Here is a 27,238-nt window from a genome sequence, read left to right as displayed (position 1 = left end):
GTGAACGCATCCTAGAAATAGGTGGAAAGTCAGGGAGCACGTGCAGGGGCCAGCCCTCTCTTTGTTCTGATACATCTCATCCTGCTCAACATTAACACCATTTGATGGGAGCAAGCTCTGATCTATTTGTCTGTCCTGGCCTTATTCTCTCCTCAGTCTTTTCCAGCTTTGCCAGCTTCTGTAGGTCTTCCTTACTGTTCCTGGCAGACATCAAGTTGACTGGCACGGTAGGTCCAACCTTTGCCAGAAGTGCTTCTTGACAGTTCAATACAGTCAAGATGACTGTGTTTCTCAAAGTGCCTTTATTCATGCAATAATTCGACATTGCTTATACCGGTGAACATGAATCATAAATTGTTGGGTTTGCTAAAATAGTCCATTTACCGTCCTAAGGCAAATAGCTTACTGAGAAAAGTGCCTAAGAGAGCACATAATCCCAAAAGATAATTTAATACAAATCAGAGCCCCCAGATGTTTGCAAAAGTGAGATAACAGACTAAATGAGGAGAGGAATTCTTTCCGGTAACTGATCCCAGCACTAGCTCCTTTACAAACAACAAACAGAATATTATAGCTAACCTGGAGCTGGCCCACTGTGTGAAACGCTATTTGTGTATTGCAGATTACATTGTGGGACTTCAGAGCTGTCATTCTTCATCTAACATGCGGCTACATGTCTAATAGGCACCCCTGTGGGACTTAACTGAAGCTGTTATCTACCTAATGGCTACTGTGTGGCCACCCTTAGCCTCCATCGAAGAATGAATACAGTTGCTGGGCCAGGGAATGCTGGCAGAATGAGTGGGAGAAGCAGCAAAATCATTGCTCATGAGATGCATAATGTCCTGGTGGAAAGCAGCAGTGGGCATCCTAGCTAGCGGCCAGGCTGAGAAGATGACAGAAGATGAGCAGAGCTGGATGATGAGAAGCTGGGAAGGCTTCTTCAGGCTTAGCAGTGCCGGGATGAAACAGAATCATAGAATGGTTTATGTTGGAAGGGACCTTAAAGATCATCTATTTCCAACCCCCCTGCCATGGGCAGGGACACCTCCCACTAGACCAGGCTGCTCACCTGGTATTGAACACTACCAGGGATGGGGCATCCACAACCTCTCTGGGCAACCTGTTCCAGTGCCTCACCACCCTCATAGTGAAAAATAACATACTGATGTCTGGGTTGGGGAGGGTGAGCACTTTGCTCCAACACCTTAAACCCTGGCGGAAGCTGTGCAAAAGATGAGAGTGAGGAGGTGTGGTGGGACTGGACCCTCAGTGAAGATTTGTAGTGAGCACTTGAACTCATCTCTAATTTCTGGCTTAAATTCCCTTACAGAGAGAAGCACAGTTCCTCAAGCTTATGTACTGTGAGAAGAGAGCTAGATGATAGGCCAGACTTTCCCCACAGCAGATGAAAACCCTTCCTATACATGCACAGCTGTTGGATATTGAATTGAAAAATGTGGCTTCAGCTAAAAGAAGAAATAGGGAATAGGGAAGAAAGAGGGAATGCTGGAATCTTTTTTGCTCTGATGATGTAGGGAAGGGAAAACTATGCATTTCCATCATTGTCACAGGCCAATAGAATCCTCTTCCCCAGGGAGACCCAGCAGTCTGGAGCTCTGATGACTGAAAAGCTAAAGGATGCTGCCAGAAGCTGTGTGTTGCCTACTAAGGGCCATCCAGAAAATGGGACTGCTAGGCTAAGGTTCTGTTCATTTCAATATAATTTTGCTTTGTTGAGGTTCTCATTTTGTTGGCCAAACCTGATCATAGCAACTGGATTTGCCTGAGGACTTGTTGCGGAGTGGCAAGGGTGAGGTTGCACCAGAACGCCTTACTCCAAAACTGTGATCCAACCTTACTACTCAGCCACTGTCAGACACTGGCGTCACCTCATCTCATGGTGTGAAGAAGTGCCTCCATAAGTGCCTGGGAAATCTGTGCTTGGCTTTTCTGCATACCTGAAATTCCCATAATATGAGTTTAAATAGCTCTTCCTTGGGCTAAGTGCCCTCTGCTTCGTAAACTGATGGGTATATATATGCTTTTGTCTAGTGCCTTTGAAGGATTTGAAAGGTTGGCACTGCTCAGACCATATCTAATGCACACCAACAGGAGAAAATTCCCAGACTGAAACAAAGCTGGAAGAAGCAGAAGTGGGGAGGGCAGTTGATTTTTTTATCAAAACCTGCCCAGATGAGATAGCAGAGTCCTGCTGTATGCAATAACCTACTGGAAGGTCTCTTCATGTGAGCTGTTGACCAGAGGAGAAGGAGCAGGCAGCTCCGTTCATTCCCTTCCCAGCCTCAGGGGGTCCCTGAAGACTCCCAGGAGCCACTGGGCTACCAGTTACCCTGGGAGAGATGCTGGTTTGTTGTCTGAAGCGCAACCTTCTGAGCAAGAGAGTGGGTGGACTTGCTGTCCATATAGTCCACACCACTTGCTGGCTGTTGCAGCCCCCATCATTTTCTGCATCTCCCCCTCTCTCTGTTCTTCCCAGCCCCTGAGCTATCCGGTCTCTCCCTCGTCTAGGAAGACCATCTACTTGGATCCTCACTTGTAGGGAATGCTGGCATCATTGCATTCATGTAGATGTGAGTGAGAGCTAAAAACAAAGAGCTGTGGCTGCTTTCAGGGCCTGCTTTGAGACTTCTTACAGGAACCGCAGCTGAAAGGCCAGGTTGCTACCAGGAGGTTTAGAGAGGTGGCTCGGCCATCCCTGGAGCAGCAGGAGCCACCTAATGCTGGCTCAGGTTTGGGTTAATGGAGAATGTGTGCGGTACGTCTGGGCAGCATGGGAACAGGGGAGGGGAGAAGGAAGCAGAGACAATTTTTGCTAGTAGTCCCCGGCCGTTTGGTTGTCTCCCTGGCATGACTGCAGCCTTTGTACTTCCAGCTGAAGCTCTGCAAGAGTGGAGCCCTAAGCTCAGTTGCCCCTGCAACTCCATCATCCCTTGAGAGAGTGCCACAGCCCTGTCGTCATTAGGGAGGCCACCTGGGAAGGGCATTTTACAATAAACAGCCACGAGGTATGCCACATACATGCTCCAAGGAGCAGAGACCAAGGCTCAGACATCCCATGCCCAGCTCATCCACAGTTTTGCCTCTTCTGTTTTTCTTAATGAAGTTAAACATTTAATCCTTTTATTTTTGCACTCTGTAGTGGCATAGCTTCAGCAGGAGCAGGGCTATTGCCCCACACAAGCAAGGAGCCTGATTTTTCAAGTGTTCCTCCAGGCATTGAGAGATGGTGGACTGAATCTCTCCAGATTGAGGAGGGAATTGAACCCACACCTCCCCTTCTAGCCACTTGAGTAGAAAATAAAACTGTTGGTGGGTCTTACAAGGATGTCATGGACCTTAACCTGAAGGGGCGGCCAAAGGTAGCAGTGTTCAGAGTGGAACCAAAGTGGACAGAGCCACCTCTGCTCTTCTGATAACCTCAGTGTTTCCTCTAGGTGAGCCTACACAGCTCGCTGCTGTGTGTGCTGGCTGGTTTGCATTCACTCCTCAGGCTCTCAGCTCTCCCTATAAATGTTTTCCCCATAGGGTCACAGATTTCAAGCCAGTGACCAACTGGCTTAAAGCACTTCACTATAATGCCTCCTATTTACTTGCCCAAATCCTATGTTGGATCTTGCTCAGGACTTGTCTGAGCATAGCGTCTGCCCTTCTGCACTTTCAGCAAATCTGTGTGAGAACCACTTTCAAGAGAAGACAAGAAGACCAGTCAAACCCAGGGGAAGCACAGTCAAAGTTTTCTCTCACTTTTCTCATTAGAAAATTCTACTATGGCTGTTTCTCTACTATCCAGGTTTTCCCATAAGTGCTGCATCTCAAACACCTCTGGAGCAGCATCAGAAGTAACATTTTTTCCATCACTGAAGGTCCTTTGTTGTGAAGTTGTCCCAGAATCTGTTAAAGGCGGTGCAGCGTCAGCGTTTGACACTGTACTATGACTATGGAAGCTTGGTAAACTCCATCGCTGAAGGTTTCTCTCAGGATCTGCTATGAAACCGGCTATGTGACTACCATGGGGTTCATGTTTGGGCTCCCCTATCACAGTAGGAAGTGACTGATGCACTTCAGAACCTGGGATGTATGTAGTCATTTCTGGGGGGAAAAAAGGATGGTCCAGAAGAGACACATTTGCCTCAGTTAGGCTCCTTTGGAGCTTTTGTTCTGGCATGCTCGCGGTGCGCTCTCTTTGCAGGTCTGGTTTGCCCAGCCCATCAGGTGCTTTCTCCTCAGCTTCAGAGATGATGACCTCAGGAACTGGTTTGTTTGTCTCGGATAAGGTGTCACTGTCACTGAGTTGTGCCTCATTCCTTGAGGTTTCAGTTATGGGTCCTAGATCTCTGCTACTATGAAGTCTGTTACTTCTGTCAACTCCTTCATGTTTCTTCTTGAAGCTCGAGGTAGAGTGTCTCCCTCTTGTGTGCATTTCCTGCAACCGTCTGATGTGCCCCTTTTCGTCTGCTGGGAAAAACACGGAATTCTCACTTGTCTGTCGACTGTAGCGCCGGTGAGCTGGGGACGAAGGGCCCTCATGGACGCTGAGAAATCTCTTGACTCTTCTCAGCACTGAACCTTGTCTTCGGTGTTTCTCCTCTTCCCAGGGCCACTCTTCCCCATAGAGGAATTCGGTATCAGCCAGCCTGCCAAATAAAGCCAGGTAGTAGGTGTCACTTACACATAGGAAGCATGTGGTCTGTAAGCATGTACATCCTGCTGTCTCAGCAGGAAGACATAGGAACCAAGGCCCTAGTGTGTCCTCAAGGAAGGGCATGGAAGGAGCGAAAAAAGGATGAGGGTGCCAGGAAATAGGGCCTATGCCTTTGGACCAGCCAGATCACACAGAAAGCTCTCCACATCCAGAGGTGTCTCTTCTTCTGAGAACCAGGCTGGGAGAGCATCCAGGCAGGCATCTGGCACCATTTCATATTTGGGCTTCAGCCCTCTGTGGCAGCTCTGCATGGCTAGGCTTGTGCTTAGGGTGAGGGAAAGGGGAGGAAGAAACCCTGCTCGGTGCAGTAAATAGTTTTTCAGGAGAATCCTTCAGGCAGAAATAGCAACAGGAAAAAGCTACTCCTGGAAGCAGAGTGCAACGCTTTCAAAAAATGTTGGAATTACTCAGATGGTCAAATCTCACTTACCTCTGGGGCACAACAGTGTGTCTGAAATTGCCACCTGTACCTGACACTCTTCTCCTGCCCAGCCTTGGTGGTTTCTGAGAACAACTATTGCTGTGTCTGCCCGGCAATTCAGTACACATTACTGACTCAGTGCACCCCAGAAGACAAGCCAAACTGGCCCCATTGCCTGTCCTAAGGGTAAGGATGGCGAAGGGGCTGGGGCCAAATCTGAGGCAAGGAGCACAGAAGGCAACGCTAACCCAGAGGGTCTGAGGAACTTCATCCAGCATTTGTGAAGATCATGGAATAATTTGGGTTAGAAGGGACCTTTAAAGGTCATCTAATCCAACTCCCCTGCAATGATCAGGGGCATCTTCAACTATATCAGGTTGCTCAGAGCCCCATCCAGACTGACCTTGAATGTTTCCAGGGATGGGGCATCTACCACCTCTCTGGGCAACCTGTTTCAGATGTTGGTTTGAGGGGGCTGGAGAAGACTTTGTATTTGAGCTCAAGTTTTATATATTTGCTTTGGACTTGGATGAATCTTTAGACCTTGTTCTTGAAGTCTGCATAAGAGCTACCCATTTTTTTAGAGAGATGAACAGAGAAACAGTTCAGAGGAGAAAATAATTAACAAAAAAGTCAACACATCAGAGCTGTTTGGATTTCACAGTGGCTAACATGGAGCTATTTTTCATTCACTCCCCCCTTCATTTTTTGTGTGAAGTGCTTCTTATTAAAAAATTGTTTGCAGACAATAATGTTTCTTCTTTGCCACGTTTCTCCCCTAGCAATTGCAGCAAAATAAATTATATTCTATGAGTTTTTCTTCTTTACTTTTTTACTTTCTTTTTTACTTTTGTTTTGACCATTTTATAGTTTTTCCAGAAGCAAATAAATTCTGAAAAGGCTGTGCATGATGATAAAAGGAACTAAAAGGACCATTGTTCCTTTTAGTAGGATGCATGAAAAAATGGAAAAATAACAGGAATAAAAATGAGAAAACACCAATTTCCAGGCCAAATGAAGCAAAAAAGTAAGCATATTTTATTTTGATAAAGGCTGGAAAAATTTGGAAAAATTAAAAACTTCTTGAGATAAGTTTTGAAGTTAAAAAAATGGCTGCTATAAAGTTTTAAAAAGATTTTCAGATAAAGACATCTACTTGCTCTGGTATTTGTTCAGGCATGGTGTTATTTACACTTACTGACCTATTCTATATTACAGCATGTCACAAGCGTTTAAACTCAAGAGCTTCTAAGCTAACTGGCCTATCACTGATTTATCATAGAGATCCTGACAACGCAGGGTGATCCTATATCCTCCATATGTTTCTTTATAATGATGGTCCTTGCATTGATCTCTGCAAATAACTCCTCTTCTTTATCCCTTCACAAAATCTGACCACTCCAGCTTCCATCTCTAGCTTATTACCCAATGAAAAGTCCTACAATATTTAAGATTATTCCTTGTTTATCTTCACAAAAATCTGGACTGATTTTAGCCATCATCTGCTAACAAAACAACAAAGGAATAGCTATTTTGCTAATGGGGGGGATGTATGAAGAAGCTGTAGGAAATAAAAAATTATTAAGAAAAGTCAGTCACTGCCTTCAGGTGCCATCCCGTGCTCAGAGACTATCAACAAACCCTCCCTGCAAACATACTCTATTTATTAATTACACAATTCAAGCAATGGGGGCACAATTCGTATGAGCACATGGACCACTGGAGACATCATTCCACCAACACCAGCCTGTCCACTCCCTCCCAGTAGCATCACTTCTCATCTCCATCTTCCCCGCTCACAGGATTGTCCCAGCCTGCAGCCCTGTGCTGACCGTCCCTCAGTCAACCTGGGCTGTAGGGCTGGTGATCTGTCTGATGGCATTAGAGCCACTCACCCCATTTCAATAGTCGATCCAAGGAACGAAGGAATACAGTAATCAGCAGCTGCTTTCGTGTAGGGCGGCCGGGCAGAGGAATCGTTCCAGTAAATATCTTTCTCCATCCTTGGTAAGTTCATGTGCATCTCGTCCACCGCCAGAAGTGAGACCTTCAATTTTTTTTGACATAAATCTTGTCACTTTCCACATAGTACAGTATATGAAATAATCTGCTTTGTACTCCCTGGGTCAACATTTCTTTCAGAAACCCTTTAAAGTCAGGTGTGTATGCTGGCCTGGGCACTGGGAAGAGACTCAGTATTATCAAATATACCCCATACACCAAATATTATACAAATATACCCCATATACCCTCCTATGCTCATGAAAGCATAAGATTTATTGTAACTTGAGTCTTCTATGCTGCAAAGCTATTTGCATCAGATTGAAGTCCTTTCCTCATGCATGATGTAGTTAAATGGGCATGTGATCCTCCATGTGCTATGGGAAACCAGTGTAGAGTATTAGTTGTACTCCTTAAAATGTCCAGAGGTCGAGAAGCTTTCCGATAGGCTTCATCCATATTTTAAAACTTTCAGAACCAACTATGTGACCATCCTGTTCTAGAGCCTTCCAATATCTTATACAAACATTTTATACAAATTGTTCTGCGGCACCATAGCATGAGTAGCCTAAAGTTGTGTTAAGCCAGAGAGCATCTTTGGCAGCGCGAAGGTCTTTCCCACTTCTGCGCATACCTGCATTGCTTGCTTTGCCGAATGTGCTGGTTTGTTTGCCCTGCCCGTGCTCCCTCTAACACCTGGGCTCTGCTTTGCAGGCTCAGTGGTTCCCAGCAGACATGGGCACCGACACCAGCTCAACCCTGTGCTTGGCTCTACCTGCAAGGGGAGCAGCGGGTGCCATGGGACCTTTTCATGTCTTTGGGCTCCTTCATGGCATGACAGACAGGGGCTGTTTGGGAATTGGGTGTAACTGCAATAAATCTGTACCCTGGCCACCTCACAGCTCCTGCCACTGAGGACGCTGGCTCCTCTGCTGACCACAGATGCTGCCGTGGGTGGCAGCATCGCCACATGAATCATGGTATGTGCCCTGCTTACTAGTTCAGGGCTCTGCTTAGTATTTTCTATATCTTTACTGCATTTTTTTTTTTAAGGAAGATTCATATACAGTATTGTAATCTCTAGACATTCAGATTAGCAAAATGTGTTCTCATCTCTGTGGGAATAGATGGCTTTTGGATTGTGCAGGATTGACCTACATTATGTGTTTTTCCGGGCATAAAGTGAGCTTATAGTTTGAGGTCAGCTGTTTGCATGTTTAGTCAGGCATCAAGAAATGCCAAATACCTACATCAGGACGCATTAGCTTGTAAAAACAAAATCTGGGGATCACAGCCATATATACTCCTTCAGGGAAAGAATTTGTTTTGACGACACTTGTTGCCCTTAATTTGTACCGCGATATAAGAAATAAGGTTAAATGTAATGATAACCTAAGGTACGGTAAAGCTGCAAGAAGAAATAACAACAGCAACCTGTAAATTTCTATCGATGCACCAGTTAGTTTCAAAATCATCATCATCTTCTCCAAATGGATTAATAAGTTGTTCAGCGACCTGAAAGGAAAATGAGACAGTGAATAGAAGTTGGCATACCATGTCAGGACCGCTGCCGCAGAGAAAATAGGCTCTGATTTTTCTCTCTCTCCCTGCCTGTCAGTTGCAATCATAGCATAAGCTCCGGTATGATGGTTTTGCCAGCCTAGCGAAGGAACAGCTTGCTTTCCCTATAGATTCATACCTCGGTGCCTCATTGGTGCTGTCAATCATGATTGTCGGCACTGGCCTACTGGGAATCAAGACATGTCTGGGCCACGGTAATTGTCACACAAGATAGTCATTACCTTCCCTTACTGTTGTCTTGGCTGATTTAAATGAATGGTTTAGCAGCTAGAGGCTCTGTTATTGCATTATGGTCTACGATACTCCACCAGCCCATTAGGTCAGTATTCCCGAGCCCCACAGCTGGAATCTGCCAGAGGCAGTACAGCTCATCTCTCCCGCTCAGCCTTCAGCCCCTGCTTCTTTATCGGGGGTGATGCTGGTGGCATCCCTCTGAAGCTTTTCAGGAAAAGCATCCCACCAAAAGGCTTGATTCAAGTGGGTGCCATGCATCATGCTAGCCAAAGCCAAGAGACAGGGCTTGAGTTTGTTTAGTTCAGGCTGATGTTTTGGGTTTCTGCACATGAAGTGATTAAAACTGGAGGGGAGAAGCTCATCCCATGGAGGAGACAACCAAGCAGTGAGCTCAGGCACTTTTGTGGTGAGGTGCCTTAGTCTGGGAACTAGGCTGGGAAAGGAAACCTCTCTGGCTGCCCACAGCCTTATCCAGTCCTGCCCTCACAGAGGAATAAAAAAATGAAAAAACAACCAGAGACTGACCACCCATCCCCATGATCACCAAAGGACATTGTGGGGAGAAAGCTCATAGATGCTGAGGGAGAAAAAGAAGATGAAATAGGAAAAATTTTAAAAGTAAAAAGTTTTAGGCAATTCAGACTGATTCTCTTTTTCTCAGTTCCTTGGTACACTGAGATTAAATATCCTCTCCCCTTCAGGTTTTTCTCTTTCTGTTTGTCTTTTTAAGCCCTAGCTTTGAAGCCAATCACGTTCTTGCTGACCCTCCCAGGCCTTCCTGGTAGTCAGCAGGGCTGTGCACAGAAGCAGTGGCCAGGTCCCCGGTTTAACGTGGATATGGATGAAGCGACTGTATGATTAAACAGCCCTGCTCACGAACCTTGCTATGGATGGCTATCATCACCTAAATAACTTATGATAGTAAGGCAGTCACTCCCTGGCTATGTATTCCTATGTGCCTCTAGGTTGTACCACTGGGTGAGCACTTGCTGACTCTCCTAGGCCACCATTTCCCAGGCCATCAGAATGACCGCTGAACTGCTGAGCAGACTAACATGACACAAACACCCGTAAGGCAGGGGACACCTCTGCTTATACTCCTTGGTGTGCCCCGTGTCATTAAATTTGGGGTACAGCTATGGACGTGCTGCAACAGGAATGAGCCAGAACGCGGACTACATTGCGTCTCTCCAGGGAAGACACTGGATCATCTCGGTGTAAACCAGGGAATCACTGCCCAAAAATCCATTGCAAAACCTGTCACATGAGCTAAAGAAAGTGAGCAGGGATGGGACAGAGGGAACAACAGCGGTGGCCTTCTGCTTGGCTGACCTGGTCCTGGCATGTGAGACGTGACTTTATTCTCCAAAAAGGAATGTAGTGCTGGACAACTAAGCCCTGTATTTGGACAGTCCATCTATCCCTGTAATGAAAATGGTGACTTAGAAGTGTTTCATGTGATGGGAAACTTTGCCCCTGTATTGTAGGTATAACAAACCAGGCCCGAGGCCAAGGAATGAGCTCAGTTTAGCCATAATTTCTGAGGAATTGCCAAGTTACTGGAAGTCAATAGCCTTTCTGCAGCCTGGCAGCCAAAGCCCAAGGCACTCAGCAGGAAACCGGCTGTAACCTTCAAGACAGAAATATCCCGACTTGGGGGCACTGCAGGTTTGGACAAGCCTCCGGTCTGAGGGAGCACTGCTGATATTAAATTTGCTTTTTAAAACTGCTTCTCCTCCCTTGCATTTCCTTATGTGGAAGATTTTTCAGTTACAATGGCATCTCCTACCTGCCATAGCCAGGAGTTGGCTGGAAGCCCTTGAGCCTAACTGGAAGAGATGCTACTGACAGCCTTGGATGCTGATGAAGGGGAAACCATTCCCGCCTCAGGAGCACTAGCAGGGCAGTCAAGGGGAACAGCTTACAGTTTTGTAACCTGCTTGTAAAACCCTGGAAGACATTGCCTAGAGATAAAGCTCCCCATTTCTGCAGGAGAAGAACACTCCCCCTGCCCTGACAGCCTCCCCTCCTCTCTCTCCTGCTTCCCCTCCAGGCTGGTCCCTGTGCGGCAAACCCCTTTTCCCTCCCAATTTTCTAGGACACAGGACTAGAGGAGCTTGCCCTGCAGGCACTTTACTGTCCCTGCGATCTGCCAGCTCTGTGTGCTGCCTTCTTTACCATTCGGAGCTGGCTGTGGGAAGGGGGCTCTAAAACTGGCCAATTTTGTGCAATTTATACCCTAACAGAAAAGTTAGCTCTAAGTTTCCAGCCATGACTGATAATCCCAAAAGGAAATCTTTAATGCACATAGACCCTAATGTACTAATTTGCTTTTTATTTGAAACTTTTTCCCAGTTAGTCTACCTTGATATTCACTGCAGATTAAAGAACTGCTGTGAGGTATGTGGCTTAATTACTCAACTATCAGATTGATGGTGATATGCTAACTGACCAGCCATCAATGGGATGATGGGTAGCATCCAATTCCTTCTATACTCTTCTTTTTAATGAACGTTTTTATGTGGTGGGGTTGTAGCCAATATTGACTGTCACTGTTTGATAGCCCTCTGGAACTAGAGACCTTTAATTGCCTGCATCTGATTAAGTTAACAGCAGATACTAAAGGCTGGCTTTGATCATAAGAAGAAAATATGATTCAGACCCTTTCAGCCCATGCCAGGTCTGCAGCAACATTTCCCCGTCGCATAGCACAGTGGGAGAAAGTGTTTGGTTTTGTTTTTTTAATCTGTCATTTTATAGTCCAAGTTCTGGGGCCTGATTTTGCTGGAGTAATACTTCCCTGGGGAGTTGTGGCTGCACTGGTCCTACTAAAATGGGCTCTTTGAGGTTCCCGACTGTTTCTTACTGTAAGATCTGGCAAGAATTAAAAACATATCGGATGATGTTTCTTTATGACCACAGAACACTTTGGGCCCAATTCATCTCTGCTGTAACTCCATTAATCTTTGGTGATTTTACAGTGTGCCACAAATCTGACACCTTGACTTCATCTCTGACACCTTCACCAGCTTCCCCCATGACCTTTCCAGAAAGCTAGTTTACCTTGAGCCATCCTGCGTAGAAGAAGAACTGTAATAGTGTGAAGATTGGAATGTAAAGATCTAAGTCATGTCCCTGGTACCCTTGGTCAGTATCCAAAAACTGGCGCCCTATCAGGCAGGCAAAGAAAAAAGTATAGACTGCGAGAGTGACAACCTGCAAAGAACAAAACTTCATTGAAATCATGCAATCATACAATCCTATGCATAAGGCCAGAAACACCCAAAGGCCTCGGACTGCCTTTCGCTATATAATTTACAAATCTGTAGGGACGTATTACAGATAGAGAGGCCATTGCAATAGTTATAGCAAGGAAGAAGACCCAGGAAACATAAAAAAAATTTCAGTGCTTCCCTCCCCTCTCCCAAATTACGCAAGGCCTTGAAAACATCTCTGCATTAAATATGACTTAAATAGTTAGTCAGGTGTCCATAGTCCCATGAGGGTCAGCAAGTGCTCAACAGCTCAGAGACTCTGGTTGAGTCTATGGATGTTTTGCACCAAACTCCCCTTTTCTGGAAATTGCATTTCAAATTTTGTAAAGGATAATGTCTCGGTACCTGGGTATAGACCAGTGGAATTCCAACCCAGTCATAACCAAACAAAAGACTACACCAAGACCGGTACTTATTCATCTCCTACAAGGGAAAAAAAAAAAGAAAAAACAACCCCCAACAACCTAAAATCACATAAGATTCAATTCTAAATTATAAACATTTTGTTACAAATCATTTTTGCTCATGTAAAAAAACAGGGAGATAAGAAAGTGTAGTATAGATAAATTGATGTCATAATTATAACCAGCACCCCATTGTCAGGTTTGAATATTCACTTAGTTTATGGAGTTGGAATGCTTAGTATAGTACATATTTCTTCATAAATTATCTTTTGTTTTTATCTTATCTACAGCCTAGTGATACATGAAAGTGAATATATTACATCATAAAAAGATGTTTGACCACTTAATGAAATATTCAGGGAAATTATCTTCCCTGAAACTGATATTAAAATCTCAAAAATGCCAAATTATTCTCATTTTTTTCCCTGCAGCAATGGAACAACTATGAATTTACTGTGATGTTACATTAATTTTTTACTCATCAATTTGTTGCTTCAGTTAATACCTTCTTGGTCATATAAATACCATTTATATACAGCGACCTGCTGCTGTGTGTGTTTGAGTGTACACCGGTACACAGAGAAAAGTGGTACAAATCTTGAGTAAGATCGTTTAGATGAGACCCGAGAGTCGTGCATACTAAATCAAATTATATAAGTGAAAAGCTACCTCATAGTAATTTCAGATTAGTTTTCTGTAGATTTACTACTTCTACTTACATTCATCAGCGTCTGCAGATCCACACTGTCTCGAATTCTTCCCTCTTTTCGTGCCCTTGATGCCAAGTTTCCAAACCAGACAAATGGAACCCAGTATTTAAGGTGGGGAGACTTAAGGTCATCAAAAATTTTTCTTTCATATCTTGTCATAAAACCTATTTATGTAAAAACAAAGACTTCATTTATTCTGTGCAGCCAGTTAAACAGATTTTATAAGTTTTGAATATGTTTGAATCTGTTTATGTGATATTTGCATAAAACTATGCAAAACACTATTTATAATTCTAACTAGTAGCCACCTCCTCTTTTTTTTGAGCTTTTTGGCCAGGATAGATCTTGGTTGAAACAACTTCTTTTTGCAATAACTACCTATTCAAAATCTCTCTTGATCAATATACTTAATAACTTGCTATTACTGTGTCCTCATATCTGACTGCTGACATATTGTAGATACATAGAATACTAAGAAAGATGCAAATTACTCTCCAGTTTTATACTCTGCTTTCAGAAAAATAAGGAACTGGATACATCAGTCAAGGAACTATCACTTTTCAGCAATAATGGCTTTTAGCAGCATCTCAACATATGTTATAAGGGCAGTTACGTGACCCTCTGATTCTGATAATTTTGTGTTAAATCTGCAAAGCAGTGAGCAAGCAACAAGAGGATACAAGTGCATGCATGAAACAGAGCTCAACAGAGAGCATGCCTTCTGCCAGCAAAATACTTCCCTGCCAGATTGTGTTTTGTGTTTTCTTTGGGGTTACGGAGGCGTGCGGAGATGGAAAAGGAATCATGCACAGAAATCCCGCTGCTAGCGGGACACAGGGCCAGATGACGTGCTGTGGGGCAGCAGGCTGAAGCCGCTCTCTGCCTGGCAATTTGCCTTTGCTGGGGCACCGGGAAGGTATTAGGTTTCCTGCAGAGTTCCCCTGGCCTTGCGAAGCCCTGCTTCCCCCTGCTGCAAGCGAGTCCAAGGTCAGATAGCAGGGGAGCCAGGGCTGTGTGGGATAAAACCTGCACCAGAGCAGCTCGCTGCCTGGGACGGGCACGGGAGCAGCCGGTTTCTGGAGCAACAGCTCTACCCCCTTGGGTAAGAAAGCTCTGCTCTGCTGTCCTTCTTCCACCCCGCCTTTGAGAAAACAACCTCAGAAAATTCATGAGGGGGAACTTCACATTTTCCTTTGTCCAAATCCTGGATTTTCTGGGGTTGGAGCAATCTTAAGGTTTGGGGGATCTCAGTTTTTCCTCAGGTGTGTGTGTGTGTCACCTACCAGGGCAGGTATAAGGCTTCATTTATTGTGTTGACTTTAGCTCCAAAATGGGACAAAACTAGTAGCATGGCAGCTCCAAAATTAGTGGCTCAGACAATTAATTACAAGTTTGAGTGCTGAAAATTCAATAAGGGAATTGAGAAGAGACAGGATTTTCTTTCTAGTCTCCAACTAGTAAATAAGAATTGTCCCGTTGTTACTAACATTGCTAATGATATATGAAGCGGCCAAAATATAAATATACACAAACTCAGTTGCATTTCATATAAAAATGTGAATAAGATAACAGGAGATTTGTTAAACAAGGTGACCTTCTTAAATATTCTGTTATTGAGGAAAATGCCATTGTTGTACGGTTGCAATAAGTCAACACAGGAGGTATGAAATACTGCAACTATGGAGAAGAAATACAGGGCAGGACAGAAAATTCTATGGAAGATGGAAAGTTCAGCAGCAAGACACAGTACTCCTGCAGTATCCTGGAATTTGAGAACAGAATAAGATACAGCTTTTAAAAGATCCCTGGGCAGTTAGCAGCCAGCTCTCATAACCAACTGAACAGAAATAATCAGGCAACCAGATAAATTGACCTGCTAGTCATGACTTCTAAAAGTCAGTCTTTCAGGGTGCCTTTGATTTTTGGCTGGCTGGGCTGCTCATTACAGGGCAGGAAATGATGTTTCTATCAGGCTGAAACAGACAGACCAAATATCAGAAAATTGACAGTCTGGAGTAAACACTGGATGCAAGTCACTTGAGAGGCTCGGGGAAGTCGTCACCTGGAAGGACACAGCCTGAGTGGGTCATGAAGAACAGCAAAGCTACAAGGATCATTGCAGCTCTCCACTGAAACTGGGTACCTTTTTGTTCAGAAAAGCTCAACAAAGCCTTGTTCTTCTAACAATAACATTCATATTGTCATTATTTTTAAAGGTAAGATGTTTGTATTAATTAAATATTCTCTTTGATGGATATTAATAATGCCTAGTATCCTTATCATAGAAAATTTGAAACAATTCTGGATCGCTCTTACTGCTGGTGAAGGTTATAGCAATACAAACAATATGCAGTTCTGAACCACTTGCTCTCATTGCAGCAGTAAAGAAACACTTTATATTCCATCAAATACAGGGGAGAATATCAAACCTCAGTTATTAAAATTAAATGGTTTCTAAATACGGTCATACTATTCAGGAATACTCAAAGAATTAAGTGAGGAACTCTCTGGACAAGAGCACTGTTTTTGACAAGCCCTGGAAGACTGGAGCAGCTCCAGAAAACTGGCAATATTTGGCAAATACTGTGCCAAGATCTTGAAAAGGGTGGTCTAAGGAATGACAGGGCACTGAATCCTTGTGAAAGCATGAAAAGCTTGACGTGGATGCAATCAATAAAGAATGAAAGTCCACTAGTGTGAACAGTGGCAGTCAAAGTGGTCTTACGGGAAAATTACAGATGAGAACACAAGCCCAGCTGGAAAAAGTCATTCGTGCTCTCCCTCAAGTGATTGGAAGAGTATTCAGTTCTCCCATCAAAACTGAATGGTTTGAGACAAGACTGGCTCAGGGGACCCATGCCAAATGCTCTGAAGGCGAGTGGTTAGATAAGAAGGAACTGAAAAGAGGTCATCTCCCACATCTCCAGAGTGCACTAACAATGGTCAAGTAGATAAAAGTTTCACTTTCTGCTTCTGTGTTATGTGGGAAAGAATTAATTTAGGTACTTCACTCCAGTAGAGGATTTGAAGCTGCAAACTTCAGCTGTCCACCGGCATTGATGTAGTTGGGCTCACACCTCATGTTTCTCTTCAGCATTTCCTGTCAGCTGTTCCGGGTTGCTCTCTGCCCAGCTGCTGACTCATTACTCATGTTTTTTAAGACTCGTGTTCTTGAGCATCCAGTGTCCCTCTTGCAGCTTGTAGCCAATGGGATTGGTATGCTCAGGACTGCTGCTATGCATCTGACACTTACGGCATACGTGCCGCAGTGCTCAACATCATAATGTCATGAATCTACATGTATCTACAGCCTACAGCTCCATAAAGAATGCTAAAAAATGAAAAAGACTTTGGAAAAGAGTTAGGAGGCAGATCCAGCAGTGAAGACCATACCTTGTAGGGAGAGACTACAGAACGAGAAGCTCCTAAGTTTATTCAAGCCTTTATGCACAGGTAGCTATTGAGAGAAAAATGGTGTTTTCATCTAACTAGAAAAAGAACAACTCAACCCCATTACAAATCCAGTGACTAGAAGATGACTCTGTGCAAGTTCAGACTGAGAATAAAATTTCACTTTTCACCAATGAGTTCACCATTGTGAATGTCAGTTCACCTAGGATGTGGTGTAGTCTCTCCAGTATACCCAGCTGTATTTTAAATCAGGGCTGGTTATGTTCCTAGAAGATTTAATAGCTCAGTCAGAAATTGCAACATGATAAGGGATGTTGTGAGGAAGCTTTTTGCCTTGTGTTATGGATGAGTCAGACTAGATTATCATGATACTGTTCTCGGATTTAAAATCTATGAATTTAAGCAGTTCATTTGCTGAGAAATGTGTAGCAATAGTTACGCTGTGGCAGTTCCCAGTTTGATAATGAAATGCAAAATCGGCACAAGTTGTTTCAATGACGACCGTGCTGCAAGTATCAGATTCTGCCACTCACGTTCATATTAAGTGCTGCACTCCCATGCAGTCTGATACGTAATGCCATAGGGAGCTAGGGAGGGGATAATTGCAGAGTACTGTTTTAATGGCTGGATGTTAGTGGGAACAAAATATACCCTCAAGTGCTCAGTACTGCCTCAACAAAAATTCTGTGGCACAATATGCATTAAAACCTACAGAATAAATACTGAAATCCACAGAACTGACTACACTATCAATACTTAGTTATGCAGTTTATAGTAGAATATTTTCCACTGTTAAAAAAACAACAACCCAAAACAACCAAAACACGTTTTCCAGTCTACAATTTTTGTACAACACTGTGACATTTTGTCTCTTTTGGAACAGATTGTCTTTAGCAATAGGGAGGCAGAGCTGGATTACCCTGCTGGAAATGTTGTAATTTTCCAATGCCTACTAGAAGCAGATTGCTGGGGAGAGTGACAGAAGCTCCCTTGACCTCTCACAGGCTCAGGTAAACAGCTTTGTTGAACAGCACAAGGAAGAGAACTTCAGAATCCAACTGAATCAAACACAAATAATTTTTTTCAGTAAGATCAGTGCTTTCTGCCTGGATTTTTTTTTTAATTTCCAAAGCTTCTCACACATATTTCAAATGTGTATATGTATATACACACTGCATATTTTAACTTGCTACAACTTTGCTTACTAATCTCTGCCAAAGGAATAATTTTAAGAAATGCAAGAGGTTCAGTAAAAAATGTATGACTTCTCCTATTTGGAACAGATCCCCACTCCTTCGCATTGGTGTCCTACCCCTGACAGCGACCATGCCAGTCAGAAGGCACGGCATCACACCTTGCCTTCAAATACTCAGCGGACAGTCCTTCATAGACAAGCAAGTCTTACATGACTGAACTCTATTCCCCATCATCACACTCACTGTGTTATCAAAACAAACAGAAAATAAAGACACGCGTAATGCATAGTATATTTATCCCTGGAAAACTAAGCTTAAGGTGAGGTTTTAAATCTAAAGAAAAAACCCTTGGGGCTGGGGGTTTTAAGTATATCACAACACTAAAAATGTTGTGCATTTTTAGAAGCAATCTACTTAAAATAAATTGAGATAAAGCTGTACTTGTGAAGTGCCTGCAGAGATCTGTCTGATACACGAGACAAAGTTGTATCCTAGACATGGAGGTAATGCCATATAACAAGTCACCATTCCTACTGCATCATACTACAGTGCAACTACATTATTTGTCACGCTTTGGAGAACGCTGTACCTGCTTCACATGCCTGCGTGTTTGGGGCAGACCTATTGCTTCCATGACATCTGAGAGTAGATCCACATAAGAGCCTCAAACTCATTTGATTTCTATAGTGTCACTAGATGAAGACTTTAAGAGCATTAAAGATGCACGCTTAAGGGTACGTCATTTAAGCCGCTGACAAAATACGTGGTACCTTTGACATGGGTTAGTATGAGACACACATGAGGCCAAAGAGGAAGGAAAAAATGAGTCTGGCTCCTTCCCTCCCTGTGCCCCCACCTGTGAGGGAAAGGAAGGACATTTCTGGGGAGAAGGACTCAGAAGTACCTGCTCCTACCACGTGGTCCATGGTGGGGAACCTTTTGTACACGGCTGTGCTCACGGAGCGAAAGATCAGCAGAGATGTCAAATTCACATAACGCATAAGAGTCCTCCTCAGCAAGCGCCCATATTCATCTCTGCCCTGGACACAGCTAGAGATGAGGAACATCAGTCGATCCGGCCATGGTAAGTTCACAAACTGGTTCCACCAGCGATTCACCACCAAAGTAACATAGAAACCTAGGGGTTAGAAGGAAAAAGAAAAAGTCCAGTGCCTATCAGGATTTCTCTTTATGTTACTTTGATTTAGCTTGCAGAATGTTACTCATATAACTTAGTTGCTACATTTCCCAGAATAAATGCAGTAAGTCACGTCAAAACCCAGGATGCAATCAGTGCTAATTATTTAATAGACACTGCAAATTAGTGGCCCGTTCCAGCTGAGTATCTCATACTCATGAACTTCCAAATTTTCTCTTCTGTAGTGAACCTTGAGCGGATTTAGTGCTTTGAAAGATCAGGCATAATCTATCACTGTTAGTGGGCACTATATATATATACACACACGCATATATATATACACACAGAAACTTTACTCTTTTGTTGGTATATTAAGAACATGAGCATAAATGTTGATGTGACAAAACCAACTTGAATTTAAGGAGACCTGTTGGAAGCTGATTATTTTATTGTGACCCTCTAACCTCCCATATGCCCCTCAGCTCTGAAATGCTTCCATGCACAGACATTCACCAAATGCCTGAACAGAGACAGTGTTGGAGAATAATTTCACATGTAACCTGTACTTACCGAGCACAAAAGTTACCGGGATTTGTTCAGCATATTTGTCACAGTAAATTGATAATTTTTCAAAGAACCGTTTTTGGCTACCTGTAAGAAAAAATCTGCAGCAAAAATAAAATGTATCTGTCCTTTCATAATATTCTGGCACCAGCTACAAGGTGCAAATATGTATAAATAATCAGGTATGTGCAGCTGGGAGCAACCCTGGCTAATGTCTTCAAGCAAATTCTTAAAGGTAAAGTGCAGAACACTTTTGGCATGTAGTAAAGGAGCTGGAGGAGAAGACAATATTATTCCCTGGTCTTTGCAGTTTTCTCATGACTAATTTGACTGGCACTACTAATTAGGATCAATACACCTGGAGAATTAGCTTGCTGTCTCATACAGACCAATGATGATTGGAAGCCATAAGTCTACAGATAGAGCTTGCTCTCCTTTTTCAGAGGGCTATTCAATAAAAATGCTCAGGTCTGCTTGAATTGCAAAAGGTTACCAGTTTCTAATTGTTCTTATTTGAAAATGCTACATTGCTGCAGCAGGTTTTTTTACTCTTACTCCTACGAAATTTTTTTTCTCCACAAGATTAAAAACACAACAACTGTATTTATTTTGCAGTGTCGAAAATATTCACCAGATGACAGAAAATGAGTGGAGAAGGGCAGCATCTGCCTATGGAAAAAGATACCTAATGAAATACAACAAGCTTTAATACAAACATTCTTTTTTTATTTGTATAGATGAGTATTTCAGTTATTCTTTGATTTCATATAAAAAGAATACATGACAAATATTTGGCAGGTTTTGCTTAGAATTGTGCAATACAACCTGGAGCGCATATAGAAAGCTTTCCATGGTGTATTTACCATGGTCTTTAATTACCTAACATTTCAGTAAAACCAGATTAATTTAAATAAATGTGAGACTGTGGTGTTTCTTTACATATTAATGCTGTAGTTTTCTTTCCAAGTTCACAGGGATAGATTACTGAACATTTTGGAAAATTAGCGATTAATCACAGACAAACTGAAGCTCATTTTCTCCATGCTTCACATAAAAAGCAAACACTGGGGTCTAATTACAGATCAAGGTAAGAGCTGAATCATGATTTTGATACTTCTGTGTAGTGTACTTCATCAATTAAAAGTTTCTCTGTACTAATTGATGCATTGCATCTGTCACACCGGTGTTTAATTCACACCTCGGTGGAAGAAGCAACTCTCCTAGCATGTGACCCCCCCAGGTGCTGGGTGACACACAGGTAACAACTTGTCTGGTTTCCATGCAGTTCTTCTTGGCCCGCTGCAAGCTTAAAAATAAAGTTCGCCATGCCATCCTAGCCTTAAGCAAAACTTTGCTTGTCCTAACTATATAACCTGGCTCCCAAATTATCACCTTTCAGGGTTGTTAAAGAAATTACCACTGAGCAACTGAAGACACAGTTTTGCAAGTAGAATGAAAGGTCTATACTTATCATTTAAAGCAGAGGCACACTTGCCACTGCCAACTCAACATCAGAACAGTAAAAACTATATAATACAGGCTAGCTATGGCTGTTTATTTAGGCTAACTTCAGTAGGATGGTTGCTCAATGCTGGGCTGAAGGTAGAATCAGCTGAATACGATAGGCAGTATTTTATTTATACCCTACTTGCTTTCTCTGACACATTGGAGTAAATGTGGAAAGGAAAGGACATTAGAAAAGGTCCAAGGTAAAGACAATAATTATGTAGTAACCTCCCCTCCCCTCAACCATCATTCATCAGCCTAACACTACGAGGTGTGAAACTTCAGTATAACATTTAATGAGATGTGAATTGGAAAGAGTGTACCTGTATAACACACTTATCGCTGTGTAAAGAGTAGCAAAAACAATAAATTCTCTGTACAGCAATTTGTAGATGCTGCCTTTCCACTTTAGGAGTAATCTGTGAAATCCAAAGAAAGTGGCATTTGCTACTTTGCTGGAATAAGTGACTGTCATCGTCTTGGCAGGCTGTGCCTAGAAACAGTAGAAGAGAAGCAGGAAACCAACAACATTTTAGACAGCATATTCTAACCTGAATGCACCTTTGTACAGACAGATACATACACGTATAAACATAAAATAGTATATGTATGCATAAATACATGCTCTGTGTGCTTCTATATATGTAGAGAGAGGGAGAAATCGAAAAATCTTGCAGTTACAAGCCCCATTGAGACCTGCAGATTGACTGATGCAAGGCCGTATTTGGGCTTTAACTCAAAAGCCACCTAAAAGCAACAGCTAGCACCAACCGTGGCTGCCTGTTTGGGTAGCAGTGGCAGGGACATGTTACACCTCCGAAGCCTTTGCTTATTCCCAGTTTGCTTCAGTCCGATGTGAGCAAAGAAAAAGAAGTAAATTTGCTTGAAATTTTTTTCAAAACTTTGTCAGCGCTCCAGCAACAGAAGCAAAGCTAAATTTCACAAATGCACCTTCCTTCCCAGCCAGTATTATTTTTAGCTGACTTTGGTAATTATACTCATCTAAAACCAAATGAGATTTGGAGACTGCCTCTTTCATTAACGGTTACGACAGCAGCTGAGATCAGATGGGGAACCCTGTTATTTCTCTGCTTGGCAGCTAGACATACTCATCAATACTTCTGCACTGCATGGCCATGCGAAAAAAAGCCACAGGGTTCCTCAGGTAGGCAGCGTGTGACACAGTGTAATTAAAGCAGTACTAAAAGTATACAGGTAAATATTTTATGCTGGGTTTGTTACTTCCTTACCCAGTATAGGGAGACACTACAAGAACTTTTATGAACTAACAAAAAACTCTGAACTCCAAATGTGGATGAAAGCAGTTTTGTACAGCATGAATGAAAGGGAGTAACTAAGACAAGCACAAAGCCTCAGGGTAGTTATTGCGTACCATAAATATGATGCTTGCCTATATTTTCTTGATGCCAGTGTAGGTCATTTACTCTCAGAAAAAAAACCTGAACCCATAGTTAATAGATGGCTTGATAGTATTTTATGCAACTTGGCTGTGTCTCTGATGCAGAGCATAAAGTAAGCCATTAAAATTCAGTTGTAAAAGTGCCACTTTTTCTTTTAGTCACCAAGGGAATCAGCAGCGAAAAGACACCATAAGCCTTCTATTGCTGACAGACTGTCTCTTCTTTCTTGTCTGCAGAATGGCTGCTCAAGGTTTGCCAGCGTGGGCTCAGAGATATATTTTTTTGGTTATTGTTTTTTTAAAATACATGGGTTTTACTCTTTAGCATCCAAATGATAGTTTTCCTGTTTCTGAGACTTGGCACAGGCCTTCAAATTTTTTGTTGTCGTTGTTGAACTCCAAAAAGTTCAATTCAGAAGCCAAACTGTCTGACTGGCATGCAGAAATGCAGTCCTGTCTGCTAAAAAGCCTACGGACAGGATGCAACGCTTAAGAAAATAGAAACAGAGATTTCCATTCTCCAACAGATACAGAGCTTTATAAACAATAGGAGAAACCTGTGGCTGGGCTATAGGGGAGGAATGGGGTAAAAAACCACCCTTAACGATACACTGAGTTTCCTGGGAACTCTGTAATAGGCTTTAGCCCTTGGCCATTAATGCTAGGGAGTATGTGTGTTCAAGCCTTATCATCAAGAAGTGTCTCTCTCTCTCCCCACTAATAGCCAATTTGCAATGGAAACCTCCAGTGGGACTGCCTGTGTGTGAGGACTTAGATACAGAAAATATATCTGATAACGTGAGGGCTTATGGCCTAGCAGGAACCCGGACCCCCCAGTGTAACACAGTGCAATGATTAGAAGGTGAAGTTAGACAAATGCAGTCTGAAGTAAAACATAAATTGCTAACTGCGGGAGCAACCGAATATCAGAACAGGGGACTGGATAGACATCCTGTTGTTTAGGATCTTTAAGATGTGAGCATACAGTTTGATGAAAGATGACCTTCAGGAGGAATTCACATAGCTGGGATGTACAGGGTTGGGGCTGAGTGGCTCTGCTGGTCTCCCCTGGTGTCTGGGCATCTGTAAACCTTTCTGCTCAGTCCCTTCTGTCCTGGGCAATGGAGGGAACGAGATTGCCTGCAGCGCCCTCGTGGCATCTGCAGCTCTGCAGTGATTAGTGTCAAATCCACGTCTCTCAGTTTCTGCACATGGGGTTCAGGAAGGAGTCATCCTCCCAGGCATCAGTGACTAGAGAGTGCCAGAAACTGGCCTCTAGCTGAGCTGGACAAAATGGGTCCACTACAGAGCTGCAGCAAATCCTGTCTTGCAAGGACTAGTGGATGGGTTTTGGCCACAATTGCAGAGCTGTAATGATAATAGGATTCGGGATTAAGAATATTTTCCCCCCACCCCCATTAGACTGGGAGAGGAGAGTTTTCTCCACAAAGTGCAATTTGCCTGCTTGATTCAAGCAACTATATTTCACTTAATCAGATTACGGCCATCTCTCTTAGCACTTTACTTGATGCCCTTGGCTTGGAATGAAAACTCTTTGCGTTGGCTTGGGAGGCACTGGACGCCCGCAGCTTTTTCTTTCTGCCTCTGAAATGGGGCAAAGAAAAGCGGGACTCTTACAGCAACTTCAAGCTTCAGTGCCTTGGTTTCCTTTCCCCGCCTTGCCTGTGATGCACTGTATTTTAGTTTCCTGCTAAGCAAACGCTTTGTTGAACGTTTATCATTGGGTTCATATAAGGACTTCAGGGTAATATAATATAATGTCCTAAAATATACATTAAGTCAGATTAGGTGATCTAAGATTCCTTTAGACTATATGAAGCTCTGAAAGACAGCTATGTGTTTGTCTGATTAGATTTCACAACATAGCAAACACAGATTTAAATCTGCACTTGTGCTTTTTACAACTGGGAACAACCACTTGGGTACAGCCCTCCTCCCCCCACCAGCGGGAAGTTTTGGCATAAAGCCTTGCGCTGGGGCTGCTTCTTGCATGGTGGTCCCAAGCCCTTGGTTCATGGGCAGCACGTTGACCGAGGGTGCTTCCAAGATTACTCATGGTCATAGGAAATTAAAAAGGTAAAATTGAGATGGACAGGAAGAGCAAAGCATAACGATGTCCCCCAGCACATTCCTGCCTGAGCGCTCTTTTGGCCCGGGCCACAGAAGGACAGAGAGTGTTAGATTAGATACCACAGGAGCCGGTGCCATGAAAGACTTTCCTCTTAATCACGTTGCCCTTAATTTCATTAGCAGATATAGGGCTAGGCTTTCTGCTGGTGTGATTTGCCAGTTTTGAGGACATAATACAAGTTATGCCCATTTTACACCTGCAGAGACTTTGGCTCATATCTGTGACACTGCTTTTCCTTTTGCTCAGTGTTTGCTCCCTCTCAGAAACTTTCTCAAGCACAGGCTGAAACGTGAGTTATATATTACTCCACTTTTGCTGCGATCATTGGAAGCTTTAGGCATAAACACCTAAAAATAAAATGTTTTTTTTTTTCCCCCTAATAATATTGAACCCAACTGTAAATGGGATTTTTGCCTGGCTGAGAATTTCAGGATGCATTAGGATTCAGAGAAAAACCACAGTAAAAAATAACAGCCATCAGTGATTCCTAACTGACCATGAAAAGCACATTACAGAATGTATAAATAAATAGTGCCTCTGTGCAGACCTACCCCTTGTCATTGTATCACCTTATTTCTTGGTTTATGGCATAGTAGAGAAAGTGAGCGAGAGAGATTCGAGTTAAGCCAACTATAAAAGCATATTAAGCGCATGCTATATCCACTGACCTGCTATTTTTATTTGGCAATCCAAGGCCAAAGGCAAATCCCGGACCCTTCCTCTTCCTCAGACGTCCCAAATAAAGTCCCCTTCAGGTCTGCAATTGTCACCTTGCTCTTCCCTTAACCTGAAGCAAGGGGTTGCTGCTGCCGAGCCCCAGGAGGAGTGGACAGACAAGAACAGGGGTTAAAATGTCTTTCCACTTCTGGAAGTCTGTTTTTGCCAAGTACTCTGTCCTGTCAGTTACAGAGGGAACAAACGCAAGCAGCAGCAGCAGCAGCTGCTGATCTTGCTCTTTTCTAGTCTATAATTATAACGCCACTTGCCATCGGAAGGACCCCTTTCATTTGAATAAAGAATCTTGCGATGGTTTGGCTGGCACCTCCAGTTTTCTGCATTTTATTTCCTGTCCCCAAAACGGGACGGACGAGAAGGGAGCATTTTTCTCCGAGGCTTTGCTTGAAAAGTGTGATCTCTCTGAGCCAGCCCTGAGAAGACACATCAGTCAGTAGCACTGACTACATATGAACGGGAAGACCGGAGACAACCCCACCAAACTTGGGAATGTGCCTCGGCTGCACCTCAACGTCACCGTGGAGCACACCTTTGCTGCACTGCTGCATTGCTCATTCGAATTGGGAAATCAGGACTCTGGGGTATGCTGTAGAAATTACCCATCCCTCTAAACAGGCAGAGTTGCTGTTACCAAAAGACTCAATGAACCTATTCATGGCACATGAACATGGTACATTTCTGCATGTGAAAGCCTTTCTGCAACTGGAGGATCTGCACAGGACTTCTTCCTCCCTTCCTCTTTATAAAATGAGATGAACTCTGTCTTTTACGATCCACGGCATTAAGAGGGAGCTGTAAAAGGTGATAGACTGTGAAAGCCCACGAGATGTCATATAATGTTGCCATTAATCTCTACGGAGAATGAAATAATGCGACTGTGAAGTAAATAAAAGAAAAATGCAGGGGGAGAGAGTAAGCAAGATTTATAGATTTAATATATTTTATGATGAAAGGTTTTTTCCCGCTGCCTGAGTCTCATTAAGCTATTTGAGACCACTTATTTAATTAAAACTCTCTCAGAAAAAAAAATAAGTTGCTGCCATTGTTTGCCTTTCTTCTTGTTGGCAATGGCAGAAGGAAGATACTTTGATGTCAAAGCAGGCGAGACATCAGACTGTGGCATGTGTGTGTCAGGCAGTGGCCTGTGGCGAAAGATGACAAATCATTTTAGCATTCAGTGACTTGGCATGAAGAAACATACTGCCTGATCCTATTACAGTGACTGCCCTCTGCAAAGAAAACTCCGAACAACAGGGATATTTTAAGGTCACTGGTAAAATAATTACTTAGACCTAAAACATTTTTCTCTACTGAGTATGATCGTTCGGTGGTCTTGCTGAGCAGTAAATAACAGCACCTCTGTGTGTCAGCGGGTATCAGGTGGTTTTCCTGGCAGCTCTTCGGTCTTCCTGCAAATTGGAGCGGCTGAGATTGCTCCACTGGCTCTGAGCTGTTTTGCAGAAGACACAAGATTCACAGCCCCTGTGTGTTCAGAGGCAGAAACAAATACATGTTTCCAGCTGTGTAGCTCTGTTGCCACCAGTTCTGTAGGAAATACTCCTCTTTTTATCAATAAAGTGCCCCTAAATCCTTGCTGGAGTTTTCCCAAAGAGAGGTGATGATCTCTCCTTCTCTATTTCCCCCCTCCCCAAGAGAAGCAGACTTGATTGGTGTAAACCCCCTGCTAACAGAGGCTGCTCTGTGGCTTTACTGCACCCTCTGACTTGGCTGCGCACATCCTTTCCCAGCTAATGGTCCTCCCAT

General features: G+C 43.2%; 1 protein-coding gene across 5 annotated transcripts; it reads right to left on the bottom strand.

Annotated features, from left to right (window-relative positions):
* Window positions 1-283: 283 nt before the first annotated feature.
* On the bottom strand, window positions 284-25,531 carry BEST3 (bestrophin 3). Of its 5 annotated transcripts, XM_063322964.1 has the most exons (10): window positions 25,408-25,530; window positions 21,491-21,660; window positions 19,668-19,762; window positions 18,864-19,097; window positions 13,362-13,516; window positions 12,584-12,661; window positions 12,027-12,179; window positions 8,583-8,663; window positions 7,043-7,194; window positions 284-4,658 (listed from the first exon to the last, which is right to left on the bottom strand). In XM_063322964.1, exons 2-10 carry the CDS (start codon window positions 21,640-21,642, stop codon window positions 3,752-3,754), a joined length of 2,007 nt encoding a protein of 668 aa, XP_063179034.1. In that variant the 5' UTR covers window positions 21,643-21,660; window positions 25,408-25,530; the 3' UTR covers window positions 284-3,751. The 5 variants fall into 5 exon arrangements, with proteins under 5 accessions (XP_063179034.1, XP_063179036.1, XP_063179035.1 ...); XM_063322966.1 differs by lacking the exon at window positions 21,491-21,660 and having other exon boundaries at window positions 25,408-25,531; XM_063322965.1 differs by lacking the exon at window positions 12,584-12,661.
* Between the last annotated feature and the right edge of the window lie 1,707 nt (window positions 25,532-27,238).

Source organism: Chroicocephalus ridibundus, chromosome 1, assembly GCF_963924245.1.
Source record: "Chroicocephalus ridibundus chromosome 1, bChrRid1.1, whole genome shotgun sequence".
Classification (NCBI taxonomy): domain Eukaryota; kingdom Metazoa; phylum Chordata; class Aves; order Charadriiformes; family Laridae; genus Chroicocephalus; species Chroicocephalus ridibundus.
This window is presented reverse-complemented; position numbering and strand designations above follow the sequence as displayed.